At 42.8% G+C, this 20,246-nt stretch overlaps 2 protein-coding genes across 3 annotated transcripts in view; both read left to right on the top strand.

Moving 5' to 3' along the window:
* Window positions 1–10,896, top strand: part of pot1 (protection of telomeres 1 homolog) — a 36,045-nt gene extending 25,149 nt beyond the window's left edge. For both annotated transcript variants that reach the window (XM_084476819.1, XM_084476818.1), the window contains 10 exons: window positions 72–250; window positions 1,229–1,311; window positions 2,212–2,238; window positions 3,311–3,467; window positions 4,213–4,418; window positions 5,209–5,344; window positions 8,580–8,662; window positions 9,058–9,152; window positions 9,586–9,691; window positions 10,675–10,896. In XM_084476819.1, coding sequence (XP_084332945.1) covers window positions 72–250; window positions 1,229–1,311; window positions 2,212–2,238; window positions 3,311–3,467; window positions 4,213–4,418; window positions 5,209–5,344; window positions 8,580–8,662; window positions 9,058–9,152; window positions 9,586–9,691; window positions 10,675–10,790 — 1,188 coding nt within the window. In that variant the 3' untranslated portion in view covers window positions 10,791–10,896. The remainder of the gene's footprint in view (window positions 1–71; window positions 251–1,228; window positions 1,312–2,211; window positions 2,239–3,310; window positions 3,468–4,212; window positions 4,419–5,208; window positions 5,345–8,579; window positions 8,663–9,057; window positions 9,153–9,585; window positions 9,692–10,674) is intronic.
* A 2,484-nt stretch (window positions 10,897–13,380) lies between these two features.
* On the top strand, window positions 13,381–18,603 carry LOC311357598 (protein mono-ADP-ribosyltransferase PARP12-like; the record flags this gene model as incomplete). Its single annotated transcript, XM_084477593.1, has 7 exons — window positions 13,381–13,682; window positions 15,511–15,646; window positions 15,785–16,040; window positions 16,169–16,315; window positions 16,517–16,779; window positions 16,904–17,027; window positions 17,862–18,603. The coding sequence occupies 7 exons, from the start codon at window positions 13,381–13,383 to the stop codon at window positions 17,957–17,959; spliced, it is 1,326 nt and encodes a 441-aa protein (XP_084333719.1). The 3' UTR covers window positions 17,960–18,603.
* Window positions 18,604–20,246: the final 1,643 nt, after the last annotated feature.

The raw sequence follows: 20,246 nt of genomic DNA, 5'->3' as shown, positions 1-20,246 counted from the left end.
GTCGCAAATCAAATCGGTCAATCTAAATCCATATAACATTTTATTTTTATATTGTGTGTGTGTGTGTGTAGCCAGGGGACTACCTGCGGATCTATAACCTGCATGCGACCACAGGAAGCAGCAGTGTTCCGTGTAGCAGCGGGGGTTCGGGGCAGAACCAGCTGGCCTTCCACCTGCACGGGGGCACCTCCTACGGCCGGGGGGTCCGCGTTCTGCCCGATGACAGCCCCGACATCCAGGAGCTCAGAAGGTACCAGCTGAATTTACATCTCCCTCGCCTGAATGTGTGTATATTTATGTAATGCATATGTTCTTGAAATCCAACTTGAAATCCAAGAAAAACGTGGGGGAAAAGTGAAAAAAGTTTTTACAATGATTGGGAGGGAGAGTTCTTTTTTACCACTGTGAAAGACGAGTGTGTATGTCTTACTTGCGGGGCGACTGTTGTGATGGCCACGCGGCACAATGTGGAGCGACATTTCATTACCTGGCTGTCACAATAGCTTCCAGGCCACCTATCAACCTGGCTGTGCCATACGGGCAGAAAAGGCCCTTGAGTCAAGTACCCCTTCGCACGACTCAGTACCCTTGAAGTAGCTCTCGGGTGGCGACCCCTGCCTAAGATGGACACACCGTTCTTGCCTCGTGAGACCATCCTACCATTCACGTTTGTGGTTCGCAATGGAAATCAGTCTTGTTCAAACATCTTTTTGGGGATAAAAACAGGCGGCGCCTGTTTCTTCATTGGGCAGACGGCGACGCTCCTTGTTAATCATGAACTGAAACTTCCCCTCACGAGTGCTGACCCTAACCCTGGTCCTGGTGTTTTCACTTTGGGAAAACGCTTTCAATATGATCAAGGCCCGACAATGTCCCAAAATAAACAGGATATGAACCCGCGAGATTGGGACGGTCTCCCGAGGCCAGCATCTTTCTACTATACTTGCGATGTACGCCTCCCCACAGTCCAGAAAACCTTTGTATCTAGATGTCCTTTGGGATGTATGTTGTATGTGTCTTGGGCACTGTGGGTTAGAAGAAGAAACAAGGCCCATGGCCATTCTTCATTAAACATCTACTCAATGCTCACCAGAATGTCAGCCTGAAACCTTTTCAACAGATATTATTCCTTAAATAAACTAATAATTTAATTTGATGACCTTCAGGCGGATCATTCACCTGAGATGCATTGTGAGCTCTTCATCTTCCTCTTCCTCCCTCACTGCAGAGTGGTGGAGTCCTTCCCAGAGGACGATAACCTCAACGAGTCAGCCATAATGGAGATCTGGGGAACACCTCCAGAAACCCTGGGTAACACACATGTTACATACTGCATACATGTTTCATACAGCATACCTGTAACTTAACCCATACCTGTAACATAAAACATGCCACATACCTGTAACAAACCACATGCCTGTAACGTACCACATGCAAGTTACATGCTACATACCTGTTACATACTACAAACCTGTAACATACCACATACCTGTTATGTACCACATACCTGTTACATACTACATACCTGTTACATATCACATACCCATTCAATTCCACAAACCTTTTGCATACTACAAACCTATAACATACTATGTACTGTTAGATACCACATACCTGTTACATACTACAAACCTGTTGCATACCACATACTTACATGCAAAATACTACATACTGGTTACTCACCTCATACCTGTTAGATACTGGGGACATCCTCTAGAGACCCTGCTGAGCCACACACATATATGACCTAACGTTGCATACATGTTACATACCTGTTGCATCAGCAACAGGTTAGATACATAACCTCATCATCATGCTACAACCATGACCTCAGCTTCATGATACATGCCTCAAAGCCAAGTAGCCAAGTAGTGCTGTTAAAGTGCTGAGCTACTTCAAATTCATATTTTTTTGTGTTAAAGCTTCTTAACTGTTCCATAATTTGATATTTTCTCTTTTCTCCACAAACCAAACTGAATTCACAATGAGTACATTCCTGGGTTTATGGAGCTATGGGTGGATGGCTCTAAGCCAACAATTTAAAATAAAAAAGTGATGAGTACTCAAAAAGTAAAGTGAGTGGATGTAAGATAAAAACCAAATGGATGTGTAATGTAGGTCTTTAATGCTGAGCGGGGATGGCCAGATCATTTACACGCCCCACTGATCTTTACGTGGTTGCTTTAACACTTCTGTCTGTTTTCTCCCTAGATGATGCCAGAGGACAGTGCGCAACAGGTAAATAATAATAAAATCCTGAATAAATCACATTGAATGCTCGTTGATTCTCGTCACCAATGTTTCTTTCCGGAGTTTCAAGTTGCAGCGTTCGTAACGATTAATCATTCAGGAATGTGTGCATTTAAGCAAACAAGATAAAAACAGATTATTTCATGTCACTATGACTCCCGTCCTTCTCCCTTTAAAGCAAGTTCTCTTCACAGGGTTAGATGGTTGATAAGGAGCAGTGGTTGTAACAGGATAGTGTAGTGGCTTGGGTGTTCAGCCCCAGCCTAGAGGTATTCAACACCAATGTGTTCATCCTAGAGCAAGATGCTTAAAGTGTATTATTTATCATTGGAGACCGTTTTCAACACTTTTCATTCAGTCCTTCTAGTTGCAGAAATCGCTGGTGCTAGGCTAGTGCAAGTCGAGGGGAACTGCTAGCCTGCCAATAAAAACAGTTTTACCCACTCCAAAGGCAAATGTCTGTGTTGATAGAATAGTGTTAGAAATAAACTTCCCCTTGCATCGCATTGCATTTAGTTTATAATCCCTGTAGTTGGAAGCAAGCTACGGCAGTGGTGGACAGATATTACCTGGAGTGTGCTTCTCTGTTTGCCTTCTGCTGTAGTGAATTGGTTGCTACACCGGAGCAAAGTGAAATTCCGCCGCAGCTGAGAAAGTAGTCTCCCAAAATGTAATGTGATCATTGCGATACAAGGATTCTTTTATTTCTAATATTATTCTATCAACACAGACATTTACATCGATAGTCGGGCATTATAATTGGTTTGCATCGGGTGTACTTTGGAGTGGGTAAAACTGTTTTTATTGGCAGGCTAGCAGTTCCCCTCGACTTGCACTAGCCTAGCACCAGCGATTTCTGCAACTAGAAGGACTGAATGGAAAGTGTTGAAAACTCTCCAATGATAAATAACACACTGGCTCACTTGGAAATGAGACCCGATGTCCAAAATCCTGAACTACCCCTTTAAGGCCAACCTGCTACTTAATGACTGAACAATAAAGTTTGGTTACATGCGTCTTAAAAGTCTGTATGTGTGTCTGTGTGTGTGTTCTCCTCCAGAGAGGAGGTGTGACCATGCCCTGCAGCAGGTCACCCTGGCGGAGGTCAAACAGTCAGTTCCAGGCCAACTATTCCACGTTAGCGCCCAGCTGAAGTCCTACCAGCCACGGCCCCTCTACCAGGCCCTTAAACTCCACTGCCCCAAGTGCAGAGCCATGTATGCCTTTTCTACCACTGTACCTGCCTAACCAGCTCAATCCACCCATTATGTCTTGCCCTGCCTCTAATCCTACCTCTAACTCTGCCCCTTACCCTAGCCCTGCCTCTAATTCTATCTCAAACTCTGCATCTAATCTTAGCCCTGCCTCTAACTTAATATCTAACGAACCCTAGCCCGGTCTCGAATCCTACCTCTAACTCTGCCTCTAGCCCTAGCCATGCCTCTCACTCCTCCCCTAACCTCGGGGGAGGTTAGGGGAGAGACAGGGTGACAGGGTGTAGGCGGTTTATGATTGGCGTCTTTTGTACTACATAAAAGAAGGCCAATTAATGCTTATGCCAAAGGTTTCCTTGTCAACTCCTCAATCACAGTGAGAGACAGAGGTCTGGCGAGGAGGGGGATGGGAACAGGACGAAGGTGAAAACATCTTGACTGTTTGATCCACTCTTCAAGAACAGTGCAAGATTTGGCACAAATGTTAGGCTGGAATGGGGATAAAAGCAGGATTTAGTTGATACATATTTAATATCAACTAACAGTGGGGGATCAGAGACAGGGCTCTGGCAGGGAATGGGATGAATACAGAATGAGACAAAACCATATCAACTGCAAAGGAATGAATACATTCACATACTACTTAATAACTTGCCTCTAATCCTACCTGTAACGCTACCTCCAGCACAGCCTCTTAAGCCATACCTTCTACCCCCATCATGCTCTAATGTGTTTTCTTCCATCTCAGACAGGAGATCCCTGATGATGACTTCCTGTCAGAAACCTTCCTGGAGGCCTCAAAGGCCCCAGGCCGCATAGCCGAGCCATGGCTCCTCTCAGAGTCCCTCCTCCTACCTGGAGATGGGCCCAAAGCCCCTGGGCGAACCCTCTCTATCCACCTGTCCAAGGAGCTGTTCGGCGAGAGCAAGAGCAAGGACCTCATCTATGTTACCGGTACAACTTGGTCACTCCTGATTGGTTATTTCTGTCTGACTTTGACTTGGAAGGTAGTGTTGTGCCCCAGTACAGTGATACACACCAGAGGAGAGGGTTGTGTCTGTAAGTACAGTGATACACACCAGAGAGTGATACACACCAGAGGAGAGGGTTGTGTCTGTAAGGCCAGTGATACACACCAGAGGAGAGGGTTGTGTCTGTAAGGCCAGTGATACACACCAGAGGAGAGGGTTGTGTCTAGAGTGCAGTGATACACACCAGAGGAGAGGGTTGTGTCTGTAAGTACAGTGATACACACCAGAGGAGAGGGTTGTGTCTGTAAGTACAGTGATACACACCAGAGGAGAGGGTTGTGTCTGTAAGTACAGTGATACACACCAGAGGAGAGGGTTGTGTCTGTAAGGCCAGTGATACACACCAGAGGAGAGGGTTGTGTCTGTAAGGCCAGTGATACACACCAGAGGAGAGGGTTGTGTCTAGAGTGCAGTGATACACACCAGAGGAGAGGGTTGTGTCTAGAGTGCAGTGATACACACCAGAGGAGAGGGTTGTGTCTGTAAGGCCAGTGATACACACCAGAGGAGAGGGTTGTGTCTGTAAGGCCAGTGATACACACCAGAGGAGAGGGTTGTGTCTGTAAGGCCAGTGATACACACCAGAGGAGAGGGTTGTGTCTAGAGTGCAGTGATACACACCAGAGGAGAGGGTTGTAATAATAGTTTTGGAAGTAATAGTGTATAATGATGATCATTATGTCCTCATTGTATCATACACGGCTGTGCTGTAGGAGCCACTTTGCAGGACGTGTGTCAACTGGCCGCGGCCTACCAGTACATACTTCCTGTGACGCCATCAGGAGGAAGTGCATCTCTAATGGACCTCTCCGCCCCATTCCTGTTCCGAGGCAACAAACGATATTACGGGTCAGTGCCATGACAACCGTGAGCTGGATATATATTCATATATGTATTTCAGATGTATAATGAACATAGTTTGCTTTCATAGCATTCTCTCACAATTGGAATGTGCCCGTAGAGTATTCCTCAGAAGCATTTCACTATGCCAGTGGGGACCCGGTGGTGATCTTTGATGCCAGTCCGGTACCACCCACCTATAAGTACCCTGGAAAGTGTCAGCGTAATCACTCAATCCCCTCTTCATGCTTCTTACCTGAGCATTCTCTCAACTGGCCAGTTAAGTTGGCTTACTGTTCACAGATTGGAGCTCAAGACTCCTTCAGCAGACGCTGCTGGACCTGGCTGCCCCTTCCCCCTTATAGACTCCATCAAGCACATCAACAGAGATAGCCGCTAGTCTATTCTTTTAACTGGTTATATTACTTAGCCTCCATGCCTCCTCAGCATAGAGGCTTTAAACATCCCCCACACTAATTGTTAGCTAGGAGTAGTTAGCCTGTCTCCTGCTAAACCTTGCCCACCACACAAGTATAGAGGTTATTCGCACGCCCCTTTTTACGTCGCCGCGGCCATTTTGTTGACATGACACTGATTGAGAGTGAGTTGTCAGAACTGAGTGAAGTGAGCTGTCGTTCTGAGTTATCAATATTATGGCTTCGTTCGCACGTTATCAAGACAAACTGAGTTTAATCGGCGGTGTTGACCCTCATCAACTGGATTCTGACACTTTAAGCAAGGACCCGTCATTGTTACCGGACGTCACGTACATGGATTTATGTAATTACCTTGTAAATACAGTGTCTGCATATACAGCCCAGGAGTTCACAAGCAGCGTAAATAATGTTGTTTTTTTAAGATTTATTTTTTGCATTTTATTATAGAGAGAGACAGAGAGGAAAGTGTGGAAGACAGAGGGGAAGACATGCAGTAAATGACCCAGGTCGGATTCGATCCTGGGTCTCTGCGATTAGGACTGTGCCTACTATATGGTATGCGCCTTAGCCCAGTGCGCCACCGGGGCGGCCAAGCGTAAATAATGTTTATGTAATAAATGCATTACCTATCATCTACCTTACCAATACCTTTTAGGCTACCTTCCAATTCTAGACCTACAGTCACCTTCATACGGAAGCTGCGCTGACAACTAGGCTACTGCACACATTAATGCTAGGCAGCAGAGGGAATTTCAAGACGCACCTCTCTTATGCCGGTAAAGTGATCTTGGGACTGGGTCTGATGGGAACCATCCATCGTAACGTTACAACTTACTCCCTGTGATAAAATAATGTATAGACTATGTGAGGCTATGTGAGCTAGACCGATCTAACTCTAACGTTACCTGTGGTGAAATGTTGGGAACAGACTTTGCTATGAGTAGTCAGCTGAAAGTCTCGCCTATTAATTCTAGCCAGCCATAAATCTCTCCTTCGCTGGCTCAAATCCTTTGTTTCTTTCCCTACCCTTTCCCTTCCCGTTTTCTCACTGCTGGTATGGCATAAAAGTGCTGAATTGCTATTGTTTGAACAGCCGTAGATAACACAACAAACTAGGGGTGTGAATCTCTCATGTAAAAGACGATACGATTCGTATTTAGATACATGGTCATGATACGATTCAAGAAAAGATACATGTTGATAACAAACAATTCAATACGATTCAATTTGATGCAATTCGATGCAGTTCAATAATTGATAGCATTCTGAAAAAGTTCTTATCATTGTGCACATGCACATTATCATTGTGCACATTTTACACGATCAATTATCATGGTAAATAATGGTTGTCAATAAGGCAAACAATTACTTTATAATAAAAGTAACTAGTTACCAGGGAAAGTAATTATTTGCGTTACTGTAAAAAGAAAAAAGTAGCTTTATAGATGCGTGTGTCGTTGTGAGATGTTTCATTAGATGCGTCAACAAAGTCTTCGCATAATGTACACTTTACATGCACGTTCTTGCCTTTGACCTCAATGAATTAGTGCTTATATATCCGCCTTGAAAATGACAACTTTTCATCAGATTGCTCCGGACTTGCCATTTCTACTGCTTCATCGAATCTGTTTGGTGTTTGTGTGTGCGTGTGGCACGCGTATCCTGGCTTGTGTGTAAAAACACTGGCTCCGATTGGCTACCATGAAACATGACTCTGCCTTTTCCAATCATAATCGCTTATCTTGTTGTTAACCCACCCAGTCTCCTCACTAGCAGTTTATGTATGGAGCCAGGGGTGCGTTCGGATTACGCAGTTTATTCAATCAATTCACAGTAACGCACCGCATTTAATGTTCAGTAACGATAACGGCATTGTAACAACGGAAACAGTAATTAGTTAGATTACCCTGTTACTGCAAAAATAACGGTGTATTCCAAACACTATTGTGGCTGACTCATAAACTGGCTGATGTCCTTGTTCTCGTGAAGCGTGGGCATGTTTGTGCCACTGCTGCTCGGTGCAGCACCATCATCAATGCTAGTTTCAGCTGCATGGTGTCTGGAAATGTGTGTTTGCAGGTTTGTGGTACTGCCACTATACTTGATGGTTGCCCGACACAATTTGCATATTGCAATACTTTTATCAAGTTTGCCTTCTTTTTTGAAAAAGCCAAAAGACTTCCAAACTTTTGATTTTAGTTTGACCAGCACGCTGAAAATAGGTTCGGAGTTGTCAAACATATTTTCTGTGGCATCTGATCTCAGGTCAGGTGGGCACGTCTTAAATAGTCGCGCGTCATTGAAATGGATAGGGCGTGATAGGCTATGCCATCTTTGACCAATGAGAGGCTGTCATTGTTCTCAAATCAACGAGACTATCAAGTCAGAAACATTTGCGATACGAACCGATTCCTTACTTTTAAATCTGAACAATGACCGGTTCATGTCACGTTTATATCGATACAATGCTTCACGAATCGATGTAGTTGTATCTTACAGGTTAAAAACGAATACCAATACGTATCGGATAATCTTTACACCCCTAGGATATATGATATATCTTCAAGGAGCATCTCCTGTTTTGAATGACGATTCTGACACTGTCCAGGGTACTTATAAGTGGGAGGTACTTGACATTGCCATCACTGGCAAGTTCACAAGCCATGGCCGGCATAGCGAAATAAATTATTCGGAGGAATACTAGGGGTGCATCCCAAAGTGAGTCATCTCACTCAGGCTAATGACAGAACCTGAGAACATGAGAGAAGTAACAACACTAGGGTAACTCAAGGTTTTGTGTATTCCAGATGTAAGCAGTGTTCCCAGGTTTCTGTGAAGGAGCTGAAGGTTGATGGATCAGAGGAGATCAATGAGGAAATGATAGCAGAAGGTAAGTCTGAGGCCCCGCCCCGACGAGAACATTCAGTCTGCCAACAGTGTTCCTAGAGAGAACGTCTTTGGGTTTTATTAGCAACACAGAACAAAGTAGAACGGTTCTTTATGCTCTGTTCATTTGTTTCTATTCAATTGCTGACATTGTTTTAAAGTTCATACCTTTAATGAAAGATTTAATATTATAAAGTCACAGAGAGTTGGCATGCACAATAGTACAATAAAATACACAGGAAAACTGAATAAATGCTGGCTTTTCCTTTGTTTGCTCCTGTGTAGTTACCACATCCACATCCAGAGCCTTTTCTAGTGCATATATTATACGTCTCACTCTCCTTTTCTGCACTGTCTCTGTGTCTCTCTCTCTGTATTGTCTCTGTCTCTCTCCCCCAGCTGTGGGCGTAAAGCTGCTTCAGTATTGCCTGGTATTGAAACTGGAGCTCCAGCAAGGACAAGACACTCTAGAAGTCCTCCTCTGGAGAGACGCAGTATGTTATTACTACTAGAAACCAGACACCAGACAGTCTGGGGGACACACTGTATGTTATAACTACTATACACAACCAGAAAGTCTGGGGACACTGTATGTTATAAGTACTAGAAACTACCAGACAGTCTGGGGACACACTGCATGTTATAACTACTAGAAACTACCAGACAGTCTGGGGACACACTGCATGTTATAACTACTAGACACAACCAGACAGTCTGGGGCTACACCTTAAAATGCTTTTATTCTAAATATTTTACTTGTGTATGAACGAAAGCAATAAGATGCAGTTAAATTATAATATTGTGGAGTGTTAATAGGACACCTGTATTGTAGTATCAGATAAAGGCTTTTCCTCGGAATACTGACTAATATTATATAGGACAGCTATGGTGAGGTGATCCCAGTAACGTGTCTTTTCTTTATGTCAGGAAACCTTCTTTCAAGTGTCATTGGAGGAGGTGGCAGACAATCAGGAGGCCCAGAACAAGATCAGTAAAACGATGGACTTCCTGTGCCCACCAGGACCCAGTATGGGTGAGTTTGAGAGTTTGAGTTTGAGTTTGATTATCTTGATTGGTGGAGTGATTGGTTGCCATCAATCAAAGTAAAGCAGGATGGCCTAGTGGTTAGGGTGTTTGACGCCCCGTCCAAAGGTTCTGGGTTCGAGCCTTAGTTCCCCCTAATCTACCTGTTATAGACAGGATGCCAACAGCATCCTTGAGCAGTTCTAAACCCCTACCTGGAATTGAATGACCTCACAGCTCCAAAATGTGGATGCAATGTCTTTTTTTTCCTGGCCCCTTGGTCACATTGGTGCCAGGAAAAAAAACTTAAATCACAAATCACAATATTTTTAATTTGTGGAACATATTGTGAGTTCATGTCCCCCCATGAATTTTCAGATAGCTAAGCACAAGGCCGATAGACTAGCATACCAAGTATTCCCACAGGCAGAAAAGAAAAGGACAATAAATGAATATTTTTCTAGTAAGGAGTTGCCTCGCCCCCAAAGGTGGAACACATAAATACCACAGATAAACTTTATTGCTTTTCATTACTGGGCAGTTTTTCGTTCACATACAGTTACGCAGGAAGATAATTTTTTTGCTTTGAATTAGTTACCAGGGGCCCCGATATTTGACCAAAATGACCAAATCATTTTTTTATACTTGATACAGTGTTGTTTGATACACAGAAGTGTGTCAATAATCCTAACAAACAAACACTCCCCAATCTTTCCAAATTAGCTTTTTCAGTCCCATTTCAGCAGAGGTCAGCTCTCCCATAAATCTCACCCTGGACCCATGCACTAAGATATTGATAAAACCTATTTCAAGTGAGTTAATCTTTTCAAATAGATGTACATAGATGGATTTACATAGATGAAGGACATAACAATAAGAAGTTAGTGGCACCTGTAGAATATGTTAGTCTTGAGCCCTGAACTTGTATCAAACAAAATGTATATAATACATCTTAAATGATTTCCTACAACACCTGTTATCGTCTCTTCACAGCTAAGCACCCCTGGCTGGACCTCTGTCTCTCCACATACACAGTGAAGGAAGACAGCGGGCCTAACCGTGTCTGCTACCAGGTCTGTCAGACCAGCACCACCACAAGCCCGCCCTGAGCAGGCTCTTAACACTGGGCCATTACTCTGGTTTTGTGATTGAAAAAAATATGATTGATCGAATAATTGATCATATCATGTAAACGTGTTGAAAATAAATAGAATGCAAAAGATTTGTTATTAGTAGGCCTACATCAATGTTTTTGTTCATACATTTGTAAATAAAATATGTATTTATGTAAAAAGCATGGTTTTCTGTATATTTAAAGTGTTGCTTCCTCATAACTGTGCGTTTCAATGCAAAGTCAACATAGAGACGTGTATCGGGCGAAATTTGTCGCGGCAAAAACCTGCGGCAAGATTTGATTGACGGCGCGGCATTTTTCCCTTGGATTCCGCGGCATTCGCGTGAGACAGCCAATCAGCGTTCACTCCCTGTGGGTAACGTGGGTGAAGTAACGTAAAACAGCCAATCAGCGTTCAACCGGCTGGGCCAACCGTTCCCTGCACTCCGCAGTGAACCGCAGCTTTGAGGAGAAAGTGATTGTTGCCGTTTGCCGACTCCCGGAGCTGTATATATGATATTATATATATAATATATATAAATATCTATATAATATAATATATACGATATATATAATATCACGGCACAAAGCGGTGTGCGCCTCCAGATTATATTATGAACCCATAAACGACGGGCATTCCGACGTCTCTCCCTCTTCCACAACAGGTAAAGACATGCAATGGTGGTTATCTCAGCCATGGTTGGTGAGAATGAATTGGCATAAAGCACCGTTGGCGGGTAAAAGATGTGTGACAAAATTCGCTGCGTGACAAAGTTCGCCTGACATAACTACACAGCGACATTTTGATTTGTCACACGACAACATTTTCCTGGTCGTGCGAACAGGCGAAAAATGTGTCTTTTGGTGTGAACGCACAGTTAGACCACTACTTTTATTCATTGGTTTAATAGTCTGGCAACCATGCTCCACAAGGTTTTATCTGCTTTCTCCGGCACTGTGATCTTGATCAGAAAAGTCAATTTTCATTCAACCACAAAGTTCAACAGACATTACCAATAGGCCCAGACCTATTGTTAGTGGCAGTAGCTAGGAGAGCAATGCATCATTGGATTAAACCTGTGAAGTGCGCAGTTGGACTGCTTGTAGGTCCAACACTTAATGGTCCAGGCCTTGTTGTGCACAACCTTTGCAGATACCTTTTACAATTTCTCTTGTCTTGTCTTGTCTCTATCTCTTGTGATGATTAGAGAGAAATGCTAATGCCATTTCTTGTCCCCAGTGTTATGTCTTATAAGTGTCTTATGAATGTATATCAGGTACAGATGTACATTTTTTTTTAACATAAAAGCTTTACTTTACTTTACCAGTGTTGATGTGAGAGAGGATTCCTCACAGACGATAGGGGGTCTTGTTATACTTCTGTAGAGAAACATGATTAATTTTACAGATAACCCTAACCCTACTCTACCTAAACACTCTGAGATTTGTGAGATGTTTGATCACAATTCAAATATCTCTGTGTCCTGTAGCATTTTATATCACAATAGCTCCATCTCCCCGTCATCCTGTTACCACAGGGACATTTCCCTGATGTTCTCTCCCCTCAACTGTCAGGCTGATCCACTGATGCTGAGAAACATACCAACAACTTTTCAGGCTAATTTTTGTATTTTATTGGATTTCAGATTGGTTTAAAATATAATAAAAATAGAATTGTACACACATTAAGCAGTGCTAGTGCTGGTCCCAAACATGCTATTGTGAACAACTATTGCTTAACTAAACTATTGCTTACTTAACGTGATTACGTCGTAATGATAAAACTTTCTGTGACTTGTGAGCAATGTGTTTACAGTCTAGTTAAGACATGCTTATTCATAAGATACAGACGTGTCAAATATAGTCTTGTCTCTGTTTATTATATTGGTGTGAGAAAGAATTATGAAGAACAGACATGCACTCTGGAGGTGGTTCATAAAGACTCTCGAATACAGTATTCACAATATTTAGTCTATTTTTAGAGGGCAGAATGGTAAATAAGCCACGCCTACAGCTTCTAATTTTCCCAGGTAAACCTTCAGTCTGTATGGGCCGGGGCGGAATGCCAAAGAGCATGCATGTAGTGTCTGACTAATGTATCTTAAACCAATAAATCTGTTTACGGTGTTGAATGTTGACCACTCTATGTGTAGAAGAAGAAGCAGCTATTCCGGACTGGTGTTAGCACTAGACATATGTGGTCCAATGACGTAGGCTACTGATGTTATCATGTGGAATTAATTTACATCACAATTAGGATCGAAATGACCACCTTACCTGGAATGCAAAACAAGCATAGGCAAAGTATGTTAAGTTTCCATTTCGATACACACACACACACACACACACACACACACACACACACACACACACACACACACACACACACACACACACACACACACACACACACACACACACACACACACACACACACACACACACACACACACACACACACACACACACAGGCAGGCAGGCAGGCAAAGCATGTTAAGTTTCCATTTTGATAAACATTTAAACCGGTTGAGACGTTCGTGAAAGGAGCTGCGAAGTTCGAACGGTACTGAAGGCTATAGGACACAATGGCAGATGCCGTTTATAAAGTAATTTATGACAATTTGTGCGAAAACCAAGGATGTTTGGAGTTCGGGAAATTTAAAGAAGTACTTCGAAATCGTCGAATCACAGTTGACCACTCGGTCCTTCTCAAAATTGTATCTGAAAATGAGAAATTTGCGGTTTCATTGGCCAAAGAAATAAATCCAGGCACTCTGGTAGTGGCGAGAACACCGCTGAGGGTCTGCCAGAAGGCGCAGGGAGAGTGTCCGCAGTGCAAACACTTGCACTTGTGCAGGTATTTTATATGCGGCAACTGCAAGTATGGGTAAGTACATTTCCTCAACCTCAACATAGAGCATGATTGAGATGTTATACAAACTAAAATATATAGGTTTATAGTCTATAGACTACGTTCTGTCATATGTTGGATGCTGTTACAAATGTAGGAAACCAGAGGACTGTATGACGTCATGACAACAGACTTAAAGTTCTGAGCAGCTGGTTGCACCAGCAGAACGTAAGGTCCCACTTAGACTACGGTGAACGTAAATCGCCCAAACGTTCCACTTTACACTCTACTAAAAAAATAGCAGTTGCACCAAGCAGATAGTTTCAACGTAAAACTAAGTTATAACTTATATTTTACACCTCCCCTCTAGCTGGTGTAAGTTCCATTCCAACGATAAAGACCGGTAAACGTTAAACGATTTAAATACCAAAGATGGCTATTCGTTTTGAGCAATGGGAAGAGGAGGTTCAACGCGGTTTGCGTCGGGAACGGATTGTCCGTGACCGTATCGTTCCATTTCATCAGTATGATGATGTAGATCTATATGCGCGATTTCGGTTTCGGCCCACGTACAAACCAATATTCTAGAGCTATTCCATACAATGCATAGCCAGGTAGAGGCTAACTCGATAAAAACTCTCACACAACGAATAGCATACAAAGCAGCAATGAGCTGCAATTTATTATAAAAAATTCGCCATCAAATAGCTCAACCTCACGCCTCACGCCCAAGTCAATTTTAGAGAATAAATGACTGTCGAACTGTTTTGTTTGCCCTCTCATTTGGGTGCTAACGCGTCTTCACTCGGATAAGGTGGAAACTTGCCGGTAGCAGCTACTTCCTGTTTACATTGTTTGCTGTCAACGATTGGCTTGAAATTATCTAAATGTCATTAAATGCGACACTGGTACAATTTACGCACTACTAGTAACGTTAAAACTTAAGTTATGGTGGTGCAACCAAAATTTAGAACACCTTTAGTTTGAAACTAGCTACGTCGAGCGTAGGGTTAAGGCGAGCTTTACACCCGAACTTATGATCGGCTTTATGGTGCCTTCTATTTGTCCACCCGACTCGATCTGCGAGTCGGATTTCCGAGTTACGAACCGGAAGTTGCAAATAGAACACCCCCGAGGTCGGAAAAACGACTCGTCAACTCGTCTGAACTCAGAGGACCCCGAGTTCAGTAACAAAGATGGCTACTCCGAGCATCACATAAGTAAACATTGTGGTTTTCTACTATTTTAAGCACTTGTGTTTTTGTTGTAACCAAATGAAGAAGTCGTACACATAGCACTGTATACTGTTACCTATAGGCATGTCGTTACAGTCTTATTATGTGTTAAATACCGCATATTTTGTAGCTTGTGCCGCTGAAATTGGCTAGAGACGCTCCATGTTGCTATGACAACAATGCCGATTCTTGAGCAGAAAGCAGAGCTCCGACTCGTCTTGTTGTGTGCCAAATAGAACGAAAAACCCGGGGTCACTCGTTTTAAGAGACGGATGTGACGTCACACCCGAGCTGCAAGTCGCGATTACGAGACAAATAGAAGGCACCATTACGTTCTGCTCGGGGTCCTCTGAGTTCAGACGAGTTGACGAGTCGTTTTTACTGCTATTTGCAACTTCCGGTTCGTAACTCGGAAATCCGACTCGCAGATCGAGTCGGGTGGACAAATAGAATGGTGCCAATGGTGCCATCTCCATCTCCCTTACAGACGAAATGCAACAATACAAAAAACTAAAACTCTTGAACTTGAATACAGCATGCCTTCTGTAGATACACATTCTTCACGGTTATTTGTAGTAACCAAACGTGCATTTGTTTTCCATGTTTCGTCTATTATTGATTTCCTCCAGAAATAAATGCAAGTATTCCCACGACCTGGCTTCTACACACAATTTAGCCATTTTGATTGAAGCCGGCCTAAACAATCTGACTGGAAAAGAGCTCTTCCCATTATTACTGCAAAACGATGCCTACTTGCTTCCTGAGGTCAGAACATAAGATTATCATGATAGTTAAAACACATTCCTAACAATGACAGTTGAGACACATCAGACAACTCTGATGTGTGTGTGTCTTTCTGTCTGTCTGTCTATCTGTATGACCTTTACTGTTCCCCGCTTACAGATATGTTCACATTACAACCGGGGCAATGGTCAGCATGGTAACTGCAAGTTCCCAAACTATTGCATCCACCTCCATGTCTGTCAGCACTTTCTTCAAGGTGACTGCAAGTTTGGAGAAAAGTGTAGGAGGGAGCATTCCTTCAACGATCAGGTGATGAAGATCCTGAAAGGCAGAGGTCTCAGCGATGACAATAAAGAAATCCTTGGCAAAATCTACCGCTGCAAATTCATCATCAAGCAGCCCCCGCCTGATCTTGGTGAATGATCAGGAATACAATCTGCATATATATTTAATACCTAGAAATAGTGAACTGCATACCGCACTATGGTATATAGTGGCTGTTATATGTAATTTGAGTGTGTGTGTGTGTGATGGCGCATCTAGGAGCACACCCAGAGGTGACGGACAGTCTGCCAATCAGAAGCGAAATAAAGTCCACCACCAGTGACACTTCTGCTGCCCCCTCAACCAGTGAGGCCGACCGTAATGAAATCTGTCTCTACTTTCTACGCCAACATTGCCGCTTTAAAGGTGAGATTGCAGTTTCCATAGGGCAGAGGAAGTTGTCAGGAGTTCAATTGTGGGAAATATATAGATTTATTAGTGCCTTGTGGATTTTTTTAATGAACATATACTTAATCAATTAACATAAAGAAATGGCTGTGTATCTTTAACAATGTCACCAAAAACAACGCCCAAATAAGCTGATGTTGAGTTTTTATGTCTTTACAGACAAGTGTGTACGGGTGCACTACCAGCTACCTTATAGGTGGCAGGTCCAGGACAGTGTTAGCTGGATTGATATGCCTAATATGGAGAACAGCGAGCGGGCCTACTGTGACCCTCAAAATGCATTCAAACATCTTGGGGGAACCATCCGTCGTTTATCCACAGTCTCCTCTGTCTCCAAGCCCAACGACATCATCCTCACCACTGATTGGCTGTGGTACTGGGAAGACGATGACGGGAGCTGGGTGGAGTATGGGAAGGACAAGGTATCATTCCATAACCTATAACCACTAACCCTAGTCATACCTAAATCCTGTGTGACCTACCTCAAACCCTTGGAATAAAGATAGATATAATTAAATGTGCATTCTGGCTGTGTTTTGTCTTTAGGTGGGTGAGGGTGGTGGAAGTACTGCTTCTGTCAATTCTGGAACTCTGGAGCGTGTCTACCTATCAGAAAAAGAGATGGATTGTTTCAGTGCAGGCGGATGTAATTACATCATCAACTTCAAAGGTGCCATGACAGATTCTTCATTGTCTTAAAGGAGTATTACTACCGAAAACACTTTGATATTGTTGTGTTATAAAATGTCTATTGGTGATGTACTGAACGTAATTCTATCGCTTTGTGTAGAGCATTTCATTTTGTCGAGACATTGCTGCAAGTTACAATGGGGTTTAATAGTAATAATAGTGAGTCTTCAACTCACTGTAGCTGTAAATAACCATTACTATCAGATACTCGTATCAGATATTAGCTTCATTCCCTTATGACTACTCAGGGGGTCTGTCTTTGAATCACTGCATACAACGTTTCTGCAATTTTCCTTTGGGGAGAAATCAGTCATTTAGTAAGAGGACACAGTTTGGCCAGGCCAGCAGTCTTGTAAATCCAGAATGTACTTTGGCTTTGAGAACTTGGGGCTGGATCAGATCTGGCTCAGATCTGGCTAGACTCAGAGATGGCTGCAAACCAGATCGTTGAGCAGAGTATTGGCTCTTATACTTCAGAGTAGAGTATTGGCCATCATTTTTCATTTTTTATTTTTTGGGGATTTTAAGTTAGCGTTGCCACATTAGCTCTCCCAGCCGAGTCACCAATCCAATCCCGCGGCCATTGTAAAAGAGGGACGATGGAAATTTGATTGCCAATGCAAATTGGAACGATATAGTATAATATTACACTATAAAATTGGACCTGGGGAGCAGTTTACATCACCAATAGATGTTTAATAGCAATGTCAATGTGTTTTAGGCTGTATACTATGACTACTTAAAGTCTGTAATTCAGCTATAAAATAAAAATATTGCCCTATGATGTTCATAAAGCATGTTGCCACATTTTCAGAGATGCACCAGCAGAAGGTGAAGTCCGGAGCCCAGAGAGAGGTCCGCAGACGGCCTCGCTTTGTGTCCACACAGGAGGTGCAGGAATTGCGAGGGTAATCTCCATTTATTCTGCATTGAGGCCTCTTTACAAGTGAAAAAAACGTTGTATCAGAGAAGGACAAAATATCAGTAAATTTCCATTATACTTTACAAAATGTCTTATTAAAATCGCCAAAGTGCCATATATTGCTACTATTGTTGACATTTGCGGCAGGCACGTTCATGTGGCACTAAAAAAATATTTTTTACAAATTATAATGTTAACTGATGTTTAAGGGAAGCCAGCAGAGACCTTGATGGTGGTTTTATCCCCCAAACCGGTATTGGCCTTTAAGAAATGTGTTTCAGTTGTTGTATACCGAACTAGAACACTAATGCGGGATGTGTTATATCTGCGGAACAGCATCAACTAAGACAAATGGGAATGCAATTGATTGTCTCTGTCTCCCATGGCTGATTTTATGTGGGGTTTAATATAACATTTAATATAAACATGCTAAGTAGCAAAGGTTAATTGATCTTGTCCTGGAATTGTATCTTTATACTGAGTGTCACATGATGGAATGGATAGAGTGTAATTATGCATTTTGGGTTTTTTGACGTTTATTTGACCATGTTTGTTTGGGTCTGCTGAGATCATTTGGGAACTGTTTTTGTTCTTGTTTAATGTCATGCAAACATAAGTTAGAAGTGACATAGCAAAAATAACATATCATATTCGGTGTAGCAAGTTATTTAACAAGACGATACACTTTACAACTCGACCCATCCCCTCAGGCGTTAAAGAGCACACAAAAAAAGACTACTGTAATAAAATACTGTAAAACAATATTTTTCTCTTTTTTAACAATTCCATTGTTCAAATAACAATACAAATATGAATGTATATTAAACATGGCAATGCAATCACTTGCAACATAATCTTGAAACTATATTCCATCACATCTAATGTAATCCAGTGTGATTGCCAGTGGCTGCAGCCCATCTGTTGTGCAAAATGCCTCATCACTGTTAATGACTGGTAACCCCCCTTACCTCAGGTAACCCTTGGGGGTTACCTGAGGTCTCGGCGGAAATTGCAGAGTGGCCATGTTTGTAGTTCTTTAACCTATCTAGACACGCAGACGCGCAGCGTTTGACCCTCGCCATTCAAAACCATGGATGATTATTTCTAATGTTGAAAATAAATGAAAAATAGGGATAATGTGGTCTTTGGTGTATACGTTTGCATAAACCCGACGTTATTGAGCTAGTTTACTTCAGGTGTAGGCCTACGCCTTTTTTGGTAAATACATTCATGGGGTGGTCTAGTTTACCTCTAGCCTGGTGCTACCAGACCATCGTACTTCATTTCATTTGTACAGAAGGTCTGGAACTGCTGTAATTGGCAAACGTTCACTCACTTGGAGGCGGGTGTCTGTTGAAGTTTAAAACTATTGGATCTGCCCAGTGCCACTCTGGATCTGCCATAACCAATCGCAATAGCGTTTGGTCGTGACGTTTGTCATACGCCGGGACCGGCCGGAAACTACGTTGCGCGCATGCGCAGGCTGTGTACACAAACAAAACAAGATGAAGCGTGAAGATGTCTGTCAACGATAGCTGCAGGTTTTGTTCATCTAATTTTAGAGTTCAAGGAACAATTACAAATTCTACATTAATATTCGATAGTAAGGACAGAGATAATGTTTGCAGTCAACTGTCGAGGCTGGGTCTTGTCATTGACAATACGTCGCTACTTCGACGTCATCGTTCTCAGCCACTTCCTCTGTTCGCTGATTGGTCACACAGAAATTTGTTCGGGCAAAATCCCACTAACAAGCCCCAGCCCCAGCCCCAGACTGACTACTGAAGGGAAAATGAAATTTGGGCGGAAGTAGGTGGGCAGGCGGAGCCAGGCTAGTTTACCTCAGCAGTACCCGTACTTACCAATTACATCCATGGGATCCCACTGTGAGGGATTTATGGCTCAACGTCGCCCCCTAGCGTGCATCAGCTCTATGAGAAATGATCAAGGACAACCCCATCAAAATGCATGGGTTTACATTTCGTTCCGTGTAGCACGAAGTCAAGACAATCGTGCTGTGGGACACGATTCAATAGATAACGTTCGCGCGCATGAGCACGAAATTGCGTGATACCGGGTTGGTCAGCGACCACATTACATTACAGTGTGTGTGTGTGTGTGTGTGTGTGTGTGTGTGTGTGTGTGTGTGTGTGTGTGTGTGTGTGTGCAAAGCGCGTAGGGCATCCACTGCAGTAACAGTTACAAGAACACCTTTGGTTTGCCAATCGTATTCAATCAATGATATTCCTGCTGTGTTTACACCATAGCTGGCTGAAT

The sequence above is a fragment of the Micromesistius poutassou genome (assembly GCF_964030765.1).
Source record: "Micromesistius poutassou genome assembly, chromosome: 13".
In the NCBI taxonomy this organism is placed as follows: Eukaryota; Metazoa; Chordata; class Actinopteri; order Gadiformes; family Gadidae; genus Micromesistius; species Micromesistius poutassou.
Note: the sequence above shows the minus strand (reverse complement) of the source record. Positions and strands in the feature narration are given on the sequence as shown.